Source organism: Nyctibius grandis, chromosome Z (genome assembly GCF_013368605.1).
Source record: "Nyctibius grandis isolate bNycGra1 chromosome Z, bNycGra1.pri, whole genome shotgun sequence".
In the NCBI taxonomy this organism is placed as follows: Eukaryota; Metazoa; Chordata; class Aves; order Nyctibiiformes; family Nyctibiidae; genus Nyctibius; species Nyctibius grandis.
The window spans coordinates 25,786,568-25,804,925 of NC_090695.1; the positions used below are offsets into that span (position 1 = coordinate 25,786,568).

Here is an 18,358-nt window from a genome sequence, read left to right on the forward strand (position 1 = left end):
CAAAGATGATTAAGGGAGTGGAACATCTCCCTTATGAGGAGAGGCTGAGGGAGCTGGGTCTCTTTAGCTTGGAGAAGAGGAGACTGAGGGGTGACCTCATTAATGTTTATAAATATGTAAAGGGCAGTGTCATGAGGATGGAGCCAGGCTCTTCTCAGTGACATCCCTTGACAGGACAAGGGGCAATGGGTGCAAGCTGGAACACAGGAGGTTCCACATAAATATGAGGAAAAACTTCTTTACAGTGAGGGTAACCAAACACTGGAAGAGGTTGCCCAGAGAGGTTGTGGAGTCTCCTTCTCTGGAGACATTCAAAACCCGCCTGGACGCATTCCTGTGTGATATGATCTAGGTAATCCTGCTCCGGCAGGGGGATTGGACTAGATGATCTTTCGAGGTCCCTTCCAATCCCTAACATTCTGTGATTCTGTGATTCTCACCCAAAAAAAGTCTCCATATCTCCACAGCAATCTCTAAAATAAGTTACATCAGCTGCACAATTATCTAGTCCCTGCTTCCCAACTCCTAAAATACACAAAGGTTTACTGAAAGTTACTCTAGTGTTTCAGCAGTCACAGAAGCATCAATAAGTTCTGATTTTTCCTTGCTTGAAATCCTGCCACCATTATTCTGGTAAAGTTAATATATTTTAGTGCTTTCCTCATGCTGGGGAAAGAGAGACCTGTTTATCCACAGACCAGAACATCTCTGGCTGGACAGGAAGGTCACACCATTAGCCATGGCAAGGCAGGGGCACAAGCAGTACAAGCTTTGTGTGTAGAAGCAACAACATTGTTAGACAAGGCTTGGAAACACAAGGGCTTCACATTTCAAAGGGGCTCATGTGCCTCAAAGCTTGCATAGCTGGAAATAACAGACAAGTTGGATAAGAGAGAAGCCCTCGACCTGCTGATGAAGGAAGAGGAGGGCATTGTGTAGGAGTGGGGGTCCCTTACTCATGGCACCCGCTGGGCCAGCAGAAGAGACTGTCAGTCACATGGCAGGTTTCTGCAACGGGCATGCTGGCCCAAGACAAAGTGAATTAACTTGCCCAGTTCATTCCAGCTGCCCCGTAGAAGAAGCAGAAGACACAAGGACCCTTTGCAAAGCAGGAATGCTGAGCTGAGCACTTAGTGTGCATTTCACTCTGCCACCCCTACTTTAAGCCTTAAAATTAAGCTCATGAGTGCATTAACTCAGAGATAGAACCTTCACAGCTAATATGCAATTTATGAATATGCTAGCTGAACTCATCAACACTAACCCTGGAAAGAAAAAGTGGGTAGGCAGTGACTGCAGCCAATTCTGTGCATCCAGTTGAGATCAGATGAACAAGGTAAAGATCTGAGACCTCTTTGCTGAGGTGCATGTGATGGTATGTGCTCGGTATGCATGTTGAACTGGTTCAGGGCACAGCCTGAACAGAACAGTAAAAGGAATGGGATCACGTGGCCAGAAATGTTGGAGGACAGGAAACAAAGTGGAGGTTAGGCCCTTCTGTTTCCTTCTACCAGTAGTTAGGGCTTGTGAGGCTGAGAGACCATCGTGTGAGGAGCAGAGGACAGAGAAAGAGACCTTGAAGGAGATAATGGAGCTGAATTTATTGGAGAAGTATCAATGAAACAGGATGCAAACAGAAAAGCAGCAGAACTAATGAAGTTGCAACATTTATTCCTTTAAAACGTTATTTTTAATTGATTTTCAAACCTTGAACTTTATCTCCTTCAGTAATTTCTGCATGCTTACCTGATTGACGTCATTTATTTGTTCCCACTGTTCAAGCAGAATTTCTACAACTTTGCTGTGACCATTTTTGGCTGCTAGATGCAATGCTGTGTTTCCCTCCTTGAAAATAAAATGTCAAATAAGGCATTTTAAAACCCAGAATAAAGTCGAAACATTAAGTAAAAACAACGTACACTTAAACACAAAGCCTTTGGTCTTTCCATCTCTGTTATATACAAGGAGGGGAAGCAGATCCACACAGCATGTTCCAAGATTCAGGCTAATCCAAAAGGAATCTTTTCATATGTATGCAGACATGACCTTGGTCTAGTTGGCTGTCTCATATTCTGAAAACTGCAGTGTATTACCAGTGCAAAAGATCTAAAATTCTAACTCCTAAAGAATGAATTAGAAGAAAACTTGTAGCACTGGTTCCTGCAAGGATGGGGACATCAAGCCCCCAAAAGTACTGATTTAAAGATAAACAGCCAAAACCTAGGTAAGTATATATAATCTTGTAGTGGCTTTGATGCCAGCGTCACACTCTTCAGTCCTCTTCACCATCAGAACAATTCCTCACTAGCTAAGTAAGAAAAAAATTAGGACACCAGCAGGCAAATAAAAACAAAAGAGCAAGCTAGATGATTATCAGGAAGAGTAGCAGCTTTTGAGCTAAAACACAATGCTGGCACAAGAACGAGTATAAAACTGACTAGAAACAAACTGAAGCTAGAAATTAGGAGAAGGATCATAACCCTCAGGGAAATGAGGATCCAGAACAGCTTTTCAATCAGAGCACTGTGGAGATGGAGGGGCAGAAAATCCAAATACATTTTAGGAAAAGGTATTTTTGTTAATTGATGGCTACAGTGCGATTGCTTTCAGCGACCCATGAGCTGAGAAGCTGTCCTGGCTTCTTATCTATGATGAACTCTTTAGGATCATAGCATTTGCCTCCCATCATTGCTACTTTACACGTTCAGCCTGCTAGGTGTCTAGGACAACACTGTTACTTAACTGCTGCTGATAAACTACTTAGCACACCAGAGCATCAGGTTTCACTGCAGCTTTTAAAGTATCACCAGAATACCAAAAAAAAAAAAAAAGCATAACTTCCTGGGTGCTTGCTTACATGGTTCTATAAATGCAGTATCTGACCATTTTACAATTTTCAATGTATTTATCCTTACAATGCCTGGGATGCAGAGAAACACTGACATGTTCATTCCACAGATAGTAAGTAAGGAGTAAGGAAATTTAAAGGCAGACTTTGAAAGTTACTTAGACACCTTAAAATGCAGTGTCAAAAGCAAACTCAATCAGATTGAAGTAATTAGGCACTTCTGAAAAAAAACCATGGGTGTTTATTTGCATCCTGAAGTATTTAAAAAACTTCAAAAAATTAGTCATGCAGGACTTAGAAGTGATACACAGGGACAGCCGAGCAGAGCGAAAAACGGGGAAACATAATCTCCCACTACAGAGGCTGGCACGTTAATCACCAGACCTTCCCACTTCTCCCAACAGACAGCATATACTAGTCTTGCTTTACCTGAATTATTAACACATATGGAAAAGTCTCCTGGCAATAAGACCAGAAGTTCCACTGTCCTCCCTTAATTACTGAAAAATCATCATCCTTGTATATTTGTTGGTCCAATATATATCACTGCCAGCACTGTGAGATCTGCACAGCTTGTTCTTATCACTTGGTTATGTAGTAACTACACTGAAACAAAGTAATCTTTCACAAGCACATTTTTAGTTGTACTTGGGTGGAAAAGAAACTTTTACCTTATCTTTTTCAGATGTAAACAGCTTCAGAGTAATCAAATTGTTTACCATGTCAACATGGCCTTTTTCAGATGCCAGAAGAAATGGCTTTTTACCTTTCTAGAAAACAATTAGGGAAAGAAATACAGTGTTATTGAAAGTAAAAATACTTTGCTTCCAGTTACTAGATATATGGCATGCATAGGTGTATGTATATTCTGCATAAAAATTTATATATCATGTGACTAAGTAGATTACGAAAAAGTAGATATACACAAAAAGAGTAGAGAAATAAAAAAAAAGATGCAGTATTTAGTTAGCGTAAACTAACAGATTATACATCTTGCATATCCTGAAGAAAATATTTGAAAACTGTTCAGAAATGGTAACAAGGTAGAAAATGGGCTCAAAATATTCAGTTCTTAGTTCTTTTCATAAATATTTTCATACTGAGAAGAATTGTGTCACTAAAAGTCTGAGGATGCTCAGAAACAGGCAGTATGTTTTATTTCCATGGTGTAACACGTTAGATCTGAATTCTGCAAGCACAGACCAGAACAACCATATCTCATAAGTTTCATCCAGGAGGCCTGAATTTAGTGCTGTACATTGTGGGCTTTTTTTGGTGGTAGTTAAATTAACAAAAACTTTCCCAACTGTTTACAACTCAATTGCAGAAAATTATCTTGACATAAAACCATACCACTGGTCAGAGAGGGAGGCTGCCTAACCAATTAGTTAGAAGGCCTCACTGACTGATAGTGGCCTATATTAAATGTCTAAGAAAAAAATGCAAGCATCTAATAGATAATTATGAAATAACCTCAACATAAAGAAGATTCTTCTTCACCTTCCCTTTTTCAAGGCCTAACCACAAAGGTTTGTTTTGTTATATTAACTCTGTTTTGTCAGCCTTGTCATATGTAGAAAGAATTGAGGATTTTGCACCATTGGGTCAATACAATTCAAGACTCAAAAAGAAGGATAGGGGAGCTTTGTTCTTTTGGTGGCAGATCCTACAAGAATAAATTGTCCTCATGTAAAGATAAAATATCCTACTTAGCTAAGTAAGCCTTCAAAGCAAGACCCCAACATTGTAGGAAGGAAAAATAAAAACACTGCAAACTTGATTGAGGACAAGGCCCTGGCACTGTTGAAGAGTTGGTGCACCTCTGTAGGATGGCTGCACATAGTTTTATGTTCCATGTTGGCAAAATATGCCTGTGTTGGCCACAACTGGCAGGTTTTGGTAAGGGCAGCGGGCTGCAGGGGTGAGCTGTGTGGGAGGAGGTCAGAGACTGCCCTATGCTGGTCACAGCCATTTCCAGCTGGCCCCGCAATGGACAAAACTGACCCACCACGTGTCAGCACTCAATCCATCAGAGAAGCACATGATACCTCTATGAAAACATATTTAAGTATGGGTAGTCACTGCTACAGGGAGGATGCACAAGGGGAGATACAGGAGGAGACATGTGAAGATGCAAGGGAAGAGACACAGAAGGAGGTACACTGGCAGGGTGACTGCAGCCCATGGAAGAACCCTTGCAGGAGCAGAGGAAAAGAGCAAGCAAGAAAGAGCAGAAAAAAGAAAGCACTGTGGACTGACCCCAACTTCTTCTGCCTCCCATTGCCTCACCAATGGAACTGAGCATCACGTGCAGCAAAAGCAAGGGGAACAGGGGAGGAGAGGTGTCTAGAGTTCAGCTGAGACAGGCAAAGAGGAAGGAAAGGTGTTTTCCCCAAGTGCTTGTCTGGCTGTTTGTCTTACTTGTTTCTCAATACCCAAATCAGTAATTAGAAGTTTATGTAATCATAGAACCATAGAATCATTTTGGTTGGAAAGGACCTTTAAAATCATCAAGTCCAACCATTAACCTAACACTGCCAAGTCCACCACTAAACCATGTCCCTAAGCACCACATCTACACATCTTTTAAATACCTCCAGGGATGGTGACTCCACCACTTCCCTGGGCAGCCTGTTCCAATGTTTGTTAAACCTTTCGTTGAAGAAATGTTTCCTGATATCCAATCTAAACCTCCCCTAGTGCAACTTGAGGACATTTCCTCTCATCCTGTCATTTGTTACTTGGGAAAAGAGACCAACACCTGCCTCGCTACAACCTCCTTTCAGGTAATTGTAGAGAATTTATTGCTATAACTAGCAATAAATTAAAATTCATTGAAATGCCACAAGTAAAGATTGTTTTGCCTACAACAGATGCCTCATGACACCAAAGAAATAAACAGAAACATACTGTACCCCATCAGGCTTGTTCAAGTCGTTCAGATGAAGATCTTGGAGAAAATAATCAATTATTTTAACACTGTTATTCTGAGCTGCGAAGTGCAGTACATTCATTCCTTCCTGAAAAACCATAAGCAACTCTGTAAGAACAAGTTTGATTTTTTTCCAACACAAACATGTTTAGAGTTGGTAAAAATTTGTCATCAACAAACCTCATTCTTAGTCTTTTGATCAGCACCTGCTTTAACTAGTTTTCGCATTATATCCAGATTTCCAGTCCAAGCTGCAAGATGAATCACTGTCAGGCCATGCTTCAAATAAAATTATAAAGGCAGAAATTAGCACCAAAATACCTCATGCCAAATTTCTTTAAATCTTTTTGATTAATTCAGTGTATGAGTGGGTTCTGCTCTGCAGGCTCTTAGAAAATCAATATTAACACCTGGCAGTATGAGTGGGATTCATCTCACTTTAAGCTAAATGTCATGCTTCAAGACCTAGCTAAATGTTCAGGCTGCCCCTCTTCTTGAAAGAAGGTCTGGCATCTCCAGAGAAGGACTGATCCCATTTTAAGATGGGGGGATTGAATACCACCTGGAAATTATTCCTTCTCTCCAGAAACCATGTAGATAGCACTGGGTGCAGTGGATGACATTTCAGGTAATGATACGTAATGAATGTATTTCCATGAGGCACCATAATTTTCCAGTTAGCCCTCTTTTTAAGGTTCTCTTTTCTTTTTTCAAATTCTCTAAAAAGTTCTTCTCTTATAGTAAAAAAAAACCAACCTGTTGATAACTTCTTAGAGCCAAAAGGAATAGAGATAAGGGACTTCCAGCCAGTCTCCTATCTTGGCCACAGAAGGCTCTAGCTTTTCCACATCTCCTCCTCAATTTGTGTGTACTGTGTCCAGGTGCAGCATCATAAATCATAGCTCATTGTGCTAAGTGCTGTGTAAACACAAGACATTTGTACTCCACCATAAAAGCACCTGGTCTAAGAGATGGAGTCAGAGGAACCTAAAGGAAGCAAGAGCGATCAAGGTACTTCCTTAGCAGTTATAACCCTTCCCCAGTTTCTCCTCTGTAAGTGAGGAATAAATATCTTGACTCCCATCTCTAATGGAGAACAGGAGCAGTTTTTATGCATGTTGGTGTAACACTTTGGACAGCAGGGTGCTCGCTGTCACAGGGACTTCAGGATACTACTCACAAACTATTCACTGAATAACAAAACAGGTCAGGCTGGAAGAGGCCTCTGAAAGTCACACTTCTGCGGCCTCCTGCTCAAAGCCTACTCCACTGAATCAGGTTGCTCAGGACCTTCTCCTGTTGAGTTTTGAATAGCCTAAAGATTGAGATGCCACAAACTCTCTGGAAAATCTGTTCCAGTGTTTGACCACTCTGACAGTGAATTTTTTTCCTCCTTGTAGCTAACTGGGACCTCCCATGTTGCAATTTGTGTCCATTGCATCTTGTCCTACCACTGTGCACCTCTCAGAAGAGTCTGTCTGTGTCTTCTTTATATTCTCCCCTTATGCAGCTGTAGACAGCCATAAGGTCTCCCCCTTACCATTCTCCTCCCAAGGCTGAGCAGACCCAGCTCTCTCAGAACCTCCTCATACATCATGTGCCCCAGTCATAATCATCCTAGGGGCTCTGCACTGGACTCACTCCAGCTTATCAATCTCTTTTCTGCATGGGGGAAACCCAAAATGGGCACAGCAAGTGGAAATTGCAGTGGAAAACAGTGGAGGGCAATATGGAACATGAATCTGCTGTGCAGGCTACAAGAATAAAGCTGGGCTTGGGCTAAATTTGTGATTGTGGCTCAAAAGTCTGCCCTGAAAAACCTTCCCAACTATGACCAAGGAGAAAAAGTAACTAGACATGATATCCTTATACAATGAGAAGACTAGCCTGGTGCATGAGGGGAGAGAAATGAATGCGTGTCTCTACTTCCATAACAGTTTTGACACTGTCCTGGAGACCAGTCACTAGCACTGCACGCTAGGCATTGATCCTGGGTTTAGTACTTTTTAACGTCTTCATTAATGACCTGAATGATGGGGCAGAGTGCACCTGCAGCAAATGTATAGATGATATCAAATTAGGAAGAGTGGCTGATGGACCAGGTCGAAGTGCTGCCATCCAGAGGCACCTTGACAGGTGGAGAAATGGGCTGACAAGCACTTCATGAAATTCAACAAGGTGAAACGCAAAGTTCTGTACCTGGGGAGGAGCAACCCCAGGCCAGTACTGACTGGGGACCAATGTCAGGAAAGCAGCTTGGCAGAGAAGGACCTGGGGCTCCTTGTGGACACTAAATTGAACATGAGTCAGCAATGTGCCCTTGCAGCACACAAGCCAAATGGTATCCTGGGCTGCATTAGGAAGAACACTGCCACCTGGTCAAGGGAGGTGATCCTTCCCCTCGACTCACTGGTGAGACACACTTGGAGTACTGTGTCCAGTTCTGGGCTTCCCAGTATAGGAGAGACATGGACATACTGCACAGAGTCCAGCAAAGGGCCACAAAGATGATTAAGGGACATCTGATGCATGAGGAGAGGCTGAGAGACATGGGACTGTTTAGCCAAAGAAGGCTGAGGTGGGTCTTATAATTGTGTATAAATATCTGATGGAAGGCAGTAAAAAAGATGCAGCCAGACTCCTCTCAGTGGTGTCCAATGAAAGGGAAAGACGCAATGGGAACAAACTGAAGTATAGGAAGATTCACTTAACATAAGAAAAAACTTTTTTACTCTAAGGATGATCAAACACTGGAATCAATTACCGAGAGAGGTTATGGAGTCTCCATTCTTGGAGATAATCAAAATCTGACTGGACATACCTCTGAGCAACCTGCTTTTTGTAACTGTACTCTGAGTGCGAGGCTGGACTATGTCATCTCGAGAAGTTCCCACCTTAGCCACTCTGTGTGATTCTGTGTGTGGGCTGTTTGATAGGGAGAAGTCTGGGAGGAGAAAAGGAGGCACACGGGTTGCAAAAAGGTGGGTTCAGGAAAAGAAAAAGAAAAAAAAGGCAAATAAGGTATAAAATCAGCTGGAGAACAAAAAAGGGAAGGATCTTGTGATGTCCACAACCACAAGATTGTGGACTCCAGCTGATGATGGTGAAGGTGACCTGCAGACCCAAGCTTCCCTTGATATAATAAGGTGCCACCTTGGACTCTCCTGCTAGACTCTCCATCAAGTTTATGTCTGAAAGAGTTGGGTGATAGGGTGGATAAGAAGGAATAAACTTGTACCTCGACATTAAGTGCAGAAGGACAAGTGACAGAATTGCAGCTTAGTAGTACAAGATTTCTTTGCAGCAATGTAATTTTGTATCAATGCTAATACTGATAATAAGCAATAGAATTGTAACTCAGTCACTGGAACTTGGAGTGATATAATTGTGAATTAATACTACTACTAATAGTGGTGTGTTTATTAGCCAACTAATGTATTACTGGTTTCTTAGAGATATGCTGCTTAATCAATAAACATCTTAACTATCTCCATGAGTTATGTCAAGTCTCCAGCCTAAAGGTGGGAGCACCACATATTTGCTGCTACAAACACTATCGTGTGTTTTTAATCAGCTTACTTTTTGTACTGAGAAACGTTAAGAATGCTTAAGACCTTAGGCTTATTAATTGAAAAAGTATGTCAGAAACTGAAACGGAGTAAGAAATAAAGTCATAGTATCTTCATTCTATTTCTTATCAATTGCAGGATCAAACTGATTGCCAGAGAGTACATGAATCACTGTCAAATACAATATGTAATGTCATAATAATTAAGCTCTGTAAGCTGATTATGATGGAGTGTTTCCAATGATCTTTCAACAAAGATGATTAACAACATCTAAGAATTAAAGACAGCTAAAAATTAAAAGGTAATCCGTAATTAGAATGAGATTCTGAGTGTTTAATAGAACCCCAACATGGGGGGAGGGTCTATATTTCCAGTTTGACTTCAACGCACCTTATCAGGGTAATTAAAGGACTTCTAAAATGTTTTAAGTCACCATATTGCCTCAACAAATCTGGAAGATAGCCACTGAAAAATAATTTGCCATAAAGAATAATTTACAATTGTTACAGAATAAAATTACATTAATACTATACCCAGTGGTAGTCTGTAAATGATCCAAGGATCCAATTCTTAAGTGTTGCTATAGACAGCACTACTACTTAAAGAAAACTGCTCACTTCTTGCAGAACTACCCTGTTAGCATTTATATCTTAGACTATTAATTTTAGAGTACTTCATTCAGGCAATGTCTTTCAGCTTGCCAGACTAAAGGGAAACGTTGCTTACAACAGTGCGACATTTGCTTAGGAGCTGACAGGGTCCAGGAAGACAGCCATATTTCTTCAAAGCAGCATGTGAGGTATTCACTGACAGGGCAGCTTGGGAGAACTAATAAGGAGATGGTTACCTACACTGCAAGCACATGCCCAAGCCAGGAGCCACTGGTAACTGGAACTAACAGGTCTCTTGATTTATTTTCATTGCAACACAATGTGAAAATAAGGCAGCTTTCTCCCTCCACCCTCCACAACCTGGAATTTGTCTTTCTTACAACTTAAACACTGCCACATATGGTGAATAAGGATAAAGAAGCAAACAGGGGAAAAAACAGTAAGTGATTAATCTATTTTCATTACTTAGTTCACTGGAAAACTCCTAGTTTGAATAGCCTGTTTATTAATAACATACCATACATTTGGTTTTAATATCTGAATCAAATCTTGCACTGTGGATCACCATATGGCCCAACCAAATCAGCCATACACTGCTGAACTCTCAATGTGTTGGAGGATGCAGAGTAGCTGACAGTTTCGCATTAAGCTACTCACATAGAAGTGGAGGGAAAGAACACAAGGAGTTACTTTCTGAGCTCCTAGCAATCCCCAGAGCTAATTTTTACTTTTAGTGATTGCTTTCATATAAAGTGGCCAATGATTAACACACAACTACCACAGACAAGTGGCTTCAACCACACTTGTGCTCACTCAAGTATTCAACAGAGCCAAAGCTCTGGGCAATGTGTTTTTGCTCTAAGTTTATTCATATAAATGTGTGCAGTCTTAAGACAAACTGAAGTATTTACAGCAAGCACTTAACTTTGCAAAATGGGGAGCATAAGGCAAATATCTACTTTTACTTTTCCCCTAAGGTGTTCTTATACAGTGTGAATCAAAATATGTAAACCAGCTTACCTGATCTGCCATATCAAGTCTAGCTTTGTGATGGAGAAGAAAATCCACCACCGATATATGACTTCTCGCAACAGCAAAATGGAACGCGGTGCGCTTCAGCTGAAATAAGCAAAGCTTTGGTTGTCAAGTCCGTAATACAGTTCTTTTCCTTGTGCAGGTGATCAGGATTTCTGAATTCTCTGATTATTAACAAATGTATTTGTTAATATACATACATTTGCATATTTCTCCTTCATCAGCCACACTTGGTCTTTATCTGCATTTTTGTTCCCTTGGGTAGAATTTAGGTATTGATGTTAAAGATTTCTTGTAGAAGCAGAATGATTTAGTTACTCTACATAGCATCATCCCTTCAATGAAATCCTCTGAAATGTCAAAGTGGGATTAAGTAATCACATACTGCCTGGAGGAGATGAATGCAGTACAAGAAGCATACATGTTTACTACTGTATTATACGGTTTGATTTGAAAAGCTGAGGACTAGATTTATGCAATTAGATTTGCTTTTGGTTTCCTCCTTGCTTTTGACTGTATCTCTGCAATGCATAATGGAGATTCCTCCCTCAGTCAGTATTAGTCACCTTCCCAGACTGAGTCATTATCTATGTAAATGAAAGCTTCCACCTTGCAAACACTGAGCAATTTTACACAGGTGAAAAGGCTCAAAATTTATCAGGAACACTTGATTAATTTTTTATTAAAGTATTTGTTATTTATTAATTATTTATTAAACTAATGGTGTGAAATTAAAAGGGATTGGTTAAATTGAATTAAACTGTGAAATTGAATTAAACTTTAGCATAGAGGATTTTGCTTTCTGTTAAAGTGAACATAACTGAGTTTAACATAATTCACTGAGAGTTTCCATACAAGGACACAAAGGTGATTTAACCAATTAACTTTAAAAGTCAGTTTGTACTTGCTCTCTTATGGTTCGATGCAGATCAGCTCACTTACCCATGTATTAGTCTAAATTTACAGCTATAAGCATTAAGAGCATAAAAATGTGGGATGTGTGATGTGCATTTGTGCCAGAAAAAGCCTTTTGCACAAAAATAGTTATTTTTATTATAATTGCACAGAAATAATCAACAAAACACACCTTTTGGCAGCCTTCCTTATTTGGTTTGGGAGTACAGGGGCAGGAAAGATCAACATGAACAAAAGAATGGTTTTGGCAGTATAAGCTACATCCCCACTAGGAGAATCAATCAATGCACAACACCCATGTAGCTATGCTAGTAAATCTCTTATAGGTCTGATTTAAGGATGACAGAGTAAAGGTTCAAACTACTGGACTAAAAAAGTATTTAGTTTAATTTCCTGAATTCTAGAAAGCAATAAGGAAGCAAGAACTATTTTTTAAGTGACTTTTTAGAGTACTATGTAATTGGTAGGAACACTCTCATTGTTTAAGAGAATATAAATTTTCCAAATAAATTCAAATAAATTTTTGTCTCCCTTTGTTACAAAAAAAACCCAAGGAATGCACCTGTACTATCTCCTCAATTCCTCAGTGGGGAAAAATGCACATGGGCATGGGAAGCAAGTTTTTTCAGAAGACATGATTAAGTAACATTAAATGTTCATGGGCAAATGGTTTATACGTAGCCATTGAGGGCAAACTGTTCTCCATGACTCCAAGACTAATATCACGACCATTCCATTGCTGTTGAACTATTTCTCATGTGGAACACAGCACTATATTTTGTTACTAAGAAGTACACATCTTCAGATTTTAGGCCTAGAGTAGATGTCAGGATAAGAAATGCATTTTCATCTGTCTAGGGTAAATCTGAGCTCTGATCTCAGCCTGGAGCCAGAGGATGTGGTAGAATGCTCCTGTGGTTCCATACAAACTGAATGGTAACAATTCACACTTGAAATTTGTAATGCTATCAGCATAAGTTCATTCTCAAAGTGACTGCGAGGTTAAGTCTTCCTGCTCTGAATGATGGGGAACTCAATAAATTAGTCACCCAAGAACACAGAGTAAATATTGGAGCAGAGACCACAATTCAGAAGTCCTTACTTCCCAATGTGATACACAGACTAGTGGCTAAATGCAGAGACAGTGAGCTATGCTGCACAAATCCTACTCTCCGTATTGGACGAGTGAAACGTTTCTTAATCAGGTCCTAGAAGGGACTCCCACAGCCTCACCACCTTGCAGTTGACAGGGCTAATATGCTGGGATTCACATCAGTGATCTGTCAGACACTTCATACTCACAGTATCTACAGCATTTATATTAACATTCTTTTTAAACAGCTTTTCCATGGTTTCCAAATTGTTCATTTTAGCAGCATGCTGAAATTCTCTCTCATCTGGCAATACTGTGGAAAAACATGATGAAAAAAATGTATTACTAAAAAAATAGCCATAACCAAGTTAAGGGCTGATGATACTGTTCTTACCTTCTGTTTTTTGTCCTGATTTCACATGTTAAGAGAATCATTTGCTTCTCATCATAGAAGTGTTCCAGGATTACATTTTTCTCCTCTAGAGACATCTAGCTGATGTTTCTAGTTTCAAGTGCAAATAGAGGTAGACTTCTCACAGCATGGATTACCAGTATTTGCCTTGCTCACAAGAACAAGAGTTCATTTATGAAGCTCTTGCCATCTAAATGGGTCCCAAAGCATTTTATAGGCATAGCAGTGAACAGTACAAACCACAGCATTTATTTCCTATTCTTGGAAAAGTTACTCTGTTTTAAAACAGAACATACCACCAAAATACATAAAAATGTATAGCAGTAACTAAATGGTATGACCCAACCGAAAAAAACCAAACAAACAAACCAGGAGTTTTACAGGGGGAGGGGAGGGAAGGTGTGTACTTGAACTCAAAATTTAGTATTAAATTGGGACTTTCCTTAGCTGCAGCATGTATTTAGACACCTAATATTTAGTAAGTTTGGAAAATAAAATTCCAGTGCTTGATAACTGGTTTAGTTACTTAGAGTAACTTCGAGGTCAGAGTATTTCTCGTGTTTCTGCCTTAACATTTAATTTAACACTTAGAAGAAACTAGTGTAGCAGTTAAATCATTTGCAAGAATGTTAGCAGATACTTTTAATTTCCTAGCATATCACACTTAAAAAGTTAATCACTTAGATATCTTCTGTCTAGAATGATTTGGCCTGAAAGCCACTTGTCCAATGATACCACCAAAGAGGACAGCGCTCTCTGTTGAACGAGAAACTGCAGCAATTATCTGTTTCTTAGAGGCCTCTCATGCAAGTCCATCCTACTGCATTATGTCTAAATTCATTAACGCCTAACAAGAATACAGTTTGAGGCAGTATGACTGCAGAGTATACTAAGGAAAATCAGTATGGCATTCACTTAACTGCATTTTAGATGTTACCCATTATTATAATCTCAGAGGGAATAATCACAGTTGTATTGTACAAAACAAGCTAGAAATTAAACTGGACACTTGCAAAGCTGTTTCCAGTTTTTCTAGCACCTCAAACAACAGAAGCATCCTCCCAAAATTATTGGGAAATCACATAATATTATATGCTTTTTTTACAACATGGGGGCACAGCCAAAAAAAAAAAAAAAGCAGTTTCAAATAAAAATGCATCCCTGGCATCTGTGACAAGGACTGTGGCTGACAGCAAAGTCAGCACCATGAACAGGGATGTTTGCAGAATAAATGCCTCACTCGTAGTTTTCATAGTCTACACTCTAAAGAAGTATCCAGCTTTCCACTACCTTAATTTCAAATATGGGTAAATCAATGGTCGCAGGATATCTTGCTCAAGGCAAATTTGTGGCAAACATGGAAACAAAACATAAGGCACCAATTAGCTGCAGTTAGTTATAATATATTGTTCAAGGCCAGGTTGGATGGGACTTTGAGCAACCTGGTCTAGTGGAAGATGTCCCTGCCCATGGCAGGGGGGTTGGAACTAGATGATCTTTAAGGTCCCTTCCAACCCAAACCATTCTGTGATTCTATGATTCTAATTAGGCCACACTCATTCCTACTGACTGCTGATGAACACTCATACATGTATCTTCCATGAGGATGCAAGGATAAATGCTGTTGCATCTCAGGACATTCAGGAGCAGTCCCAACTGTTTACTCGCACTGTTTAAGAAACAAGAAAAAATGGTGGGTTTTTTACATTGGCAAGGACAGTTTTGTTGTAGTTCTGACAAAGAATTAATGGCTGATCTTTTCTGTCCTGCCCAGAAGTCATGAATTGGCTGTATGCTGTTAAAAAGAAGACCTATTGCTCTGGGTGTCATGTTTCTTAATGATTCTTTCTCTTAATACCTCTTAATTCGGGAGTTAAAAAACAGTGGCAATCCAGACATACCACGGCACTGACTTCCTGCACTACCTTTTTGCTGCTTTTGCAAAATTATTTTCTCATGCATGAAAATACAGGAGTATAGAGCTGTCAGACTACTTTATGGAAGCTTTCTATTCAAGCTGGGGTCTCCAGGATTTGGCACTCCTTGCATTATTAGCAATCACTCTATTTTCAAGTAACAGCAGCAATTGATTATCTATTTGGGGGTTGTTTTCTTCGGCTGCATACAAAATGTCTGGCTTATTGCCCTACAGGTTATATGATAACTATATAACTATATTTATGTTATAACTATAAAATAGTTATATTCAATTTTTCTTTTGAGCTAACTAAAAGTAGTAATTTTATCAATTTATTTCTTTTGTAGAGAGTTCTGTCTGCAGTGTGTTGAACAACCCAATGTTTCTCTTCTCTTGCAAGGGCAAGGAATTAAAAAGATGCACAAAAGTAAACTGCTTTGTTGACCTGAAAACAGAAAGTCTTCCTCAAGAGAAACCCAAGCTTTGAGGTACCTTCCATTTTTCTTCCCTCATATTTACATCTTACTTTAGTGGTCTCAATCTGTCTTTCAGTAATACTACAAATAAAGGATGACTTCCAATGAAGTAAAAAAGTGCACCAGAGGTTTCAGTACTCATAGACAATGGAAATCTTTCTACATATACCCCCACCCCCATTTTTAATATCCTATTGTGGTATCTAGAAAATGAAATCTGTCATTGTCTCAAAAAGCACATGGAAAAAAAAAACCAGGAATTTGAACTGTCTGAAGACTTCCAAGGAGGTAAAATAAAAAAATAATAACAATATTCAGATTCAAATGACAACAAAAAATATTTCTACTCTATTGTTTCTGAAATTTAATTATATAATTAATGGTTTGGCAATATTTTCAATGTTTTCTCTATGTTTTCTTGTTTGTTACCAGAAATAAAATTACTAGGGCAAAGCAGGTATTTTGTTAAGTCACAAGAATCTCTTTCTAAAATAATCATTTTCCAGTTCAAAGAAATCATGGGAAAAACTACCTATTGAGCCCAACAGTGATGCTTTATTCATTTCTTTTATTTATCTGCCCTCTTCCCCAGCCTGGAAGCACGAAGCACAGCCCAGGAGAACGGCTCCTGGCTGTCACGCTGCAATCACAGGACAGGGCTGCCGCAGGGCTTAACAATTACTGCTCAGTTACAAATAACACAAATAACCCGTTTTCCCTAATTGCCGCCCATGCCAGAGCAGGCTCTTCTTTCACAAACTGGTCTGCAGGATGAAAGCTGGAGAACCCACCACGGGGATTCATGCCATTGAACGTGAGGAGGCCAGAAGGTCCTCAGACTTCTGCGTGCCCCACAAAAGAGGGGCCCGGGTCAGTTGTGAAGCTGTTGGCAGGTGCTCAGCCCTAGGGGTGTGATTAATGCCAGCGAACCCCCTCGGACAGCTTCAGGGGTGAAGCTAAAGTGGGGTGGTGGGCAGCTTGCAGCACCTGTGCCTTGGAAGGTGGATGTGCCAAAGCCCAGCTCCTGATCCCATCCCAATCCTGATCCACATGTCCTCCTTATTTCCCTCCACTGCTCATTTTGTTCTTCGGTCCAGGCAAAAAGGGGGTTTGGGTGGACCCCACCATCCCGGCAGCCCTGACAGAGCCTGGCATGCTGTCTCCGGGCAAGGCAGCCCAGCGCAGCGCTGCCCTCAGCCAGAGGCCCAAGGCCAGCTCTGCTCTCAGCCAGGAGCCCAAGGCCAGCTCTGCCCGCTGGCCTGCCTCGCCTCTGACCCGCCCCCCACACTCACGGCCGTCATGGCTGGCTGCCGCGGCTCCCTGCATGGCATCCTCCCCGGCGCGGAGCAGGCGGCTCAGCCCCTTCATCGCTGCCCTCGGCTCTTCCTCCTCACCTGAGGGAGTGGGCTCCCGGCCGGGGTGCCGAGGGAGGTGCCCTGCGCTAGCCCCGACAAACCGGTTCCCGGGGCTGTGAGCTGACCAGAGCACACCCAGCCTGGCAGCGCCCTCCCGGCAAACCTGCAGTAGCACCCCAGCACTCGGCCACATCATCCGAAGAGGGAGAGGTGCAGAGCAGCTTTAGTTGTTTGTTTAAAAAAAAAAAACCCAAAAAAACAGGAACTAAATACAGAGAATTTCTCGATACTAGGCAGCAAACGGTCATCCTTGCACAATCCGTCCCCAGGTCTTCTCTAGCAGCTAGCCTTGCGTGCAAACAGCAGTTTGCACCTACAAGTACACACACAAGACAAAAAGGTAGTCCTGTTTGCTCCCATAGTGCTTCCCAAATCATCAAATGAGGCACTTTTGAAAACCAATGCCACAAGCACATGCACACAGACACACAGAGGCATTGCAGCTTGCATGGGACCCTCGGAGCCAGGCAGCTTTGTCGCAGGGTAGCCATGGAACTCTCTCTGCAGGCTGAAGGGCATTTTGGGGGGAAATTCCTCATGGGAATTATTCTCACTGCTGTCAACCAGTGTCCACAGGACTGGAGAGGGTGACTGTCCCTGCATCCCTGCAAGCTTGACACAGCCTTGGGATGCAAGAGACTGAGTTGCTTCTGCTGTAAATTCAGGCAGAAATATGCATGTGCAGTAGCAGTACTGATCTAATCACAAGACTCTTCATTTTCAGACAGACAATACTTGCATTTGCTTTTGTCCAAGTCCAGTCAAAATAAATACACACATCCCCAAAGGCTGTTTTTGTGAAGTGACATATTGAGATCCATCTAATCTACCTATTTCTCAACACATCTTGAAGTCCACTGTTACTTTGGTCTACTTAAGCCAGCATTGAAATTTCATTTCACATAGACAATGATTTTCTGAGACAGGGCATAAAAATTGTTTAAAGTGACTATGTTAAATTTTACTTTAAAAACAGCCTTTGATATTGCTAACGTTTCAAAATAAATATTGGAAAAGTAGCTCCGAGAATGCAGGACTATCAGTATTCAGCCTTACACAACTGAAGACACATTTGAGTTCCTTCACTATAATTTTTTCTTTGTAATTAAATTACACAGTCATCTTAACTTCCAA

The 18,358-nt window shown here is 40.8% G+C and overlaps 1 protein-coding gene across 1 annotated transcript in view; it reads right to left on the bottom strand.

Moving 5' to 3' along the window:
• Positions 1-17,177, bottom strand: part of ANKDD1B (ankyrin repeat and death domain containing 1B) — a 30,916-nt gene extending 13,739 nt beyond the window's left edge. Inside the window, exons 1-7 of the mRNA XM_068423688.1 lie at positions 17,102-17,177; positions 13,213-13,316; positions 10,981-11,079; positions 5,961-6,059; positions 5,764-5,868; positions 3,520-3,618; positions 1,747-1,845 (exon numbers count right to left, since the gene is read on the bottom strand). Coding sequence (XP_068279789.1) covers positions 1,747-1,845; positions 3,520-3,618; positions 5,764-5,868; positions 5,961-6,059; positions 10,981-11,079; positions 13,213-13,316; positions 17,102-17,177 — 681 coding nt within the window. The remainder of the gene's footprint in view (positions 1-1,746; positions 1,846-3,519; positions 3,619-5,763; positions 5,869-5,960; positions 6,060-10,980; positions 11,080-13,212; positions 13,317-17,101) is intronic.
• Between the last annotated feature and the right edge of the window lie 1,181 nt (positions 17,178-18,358).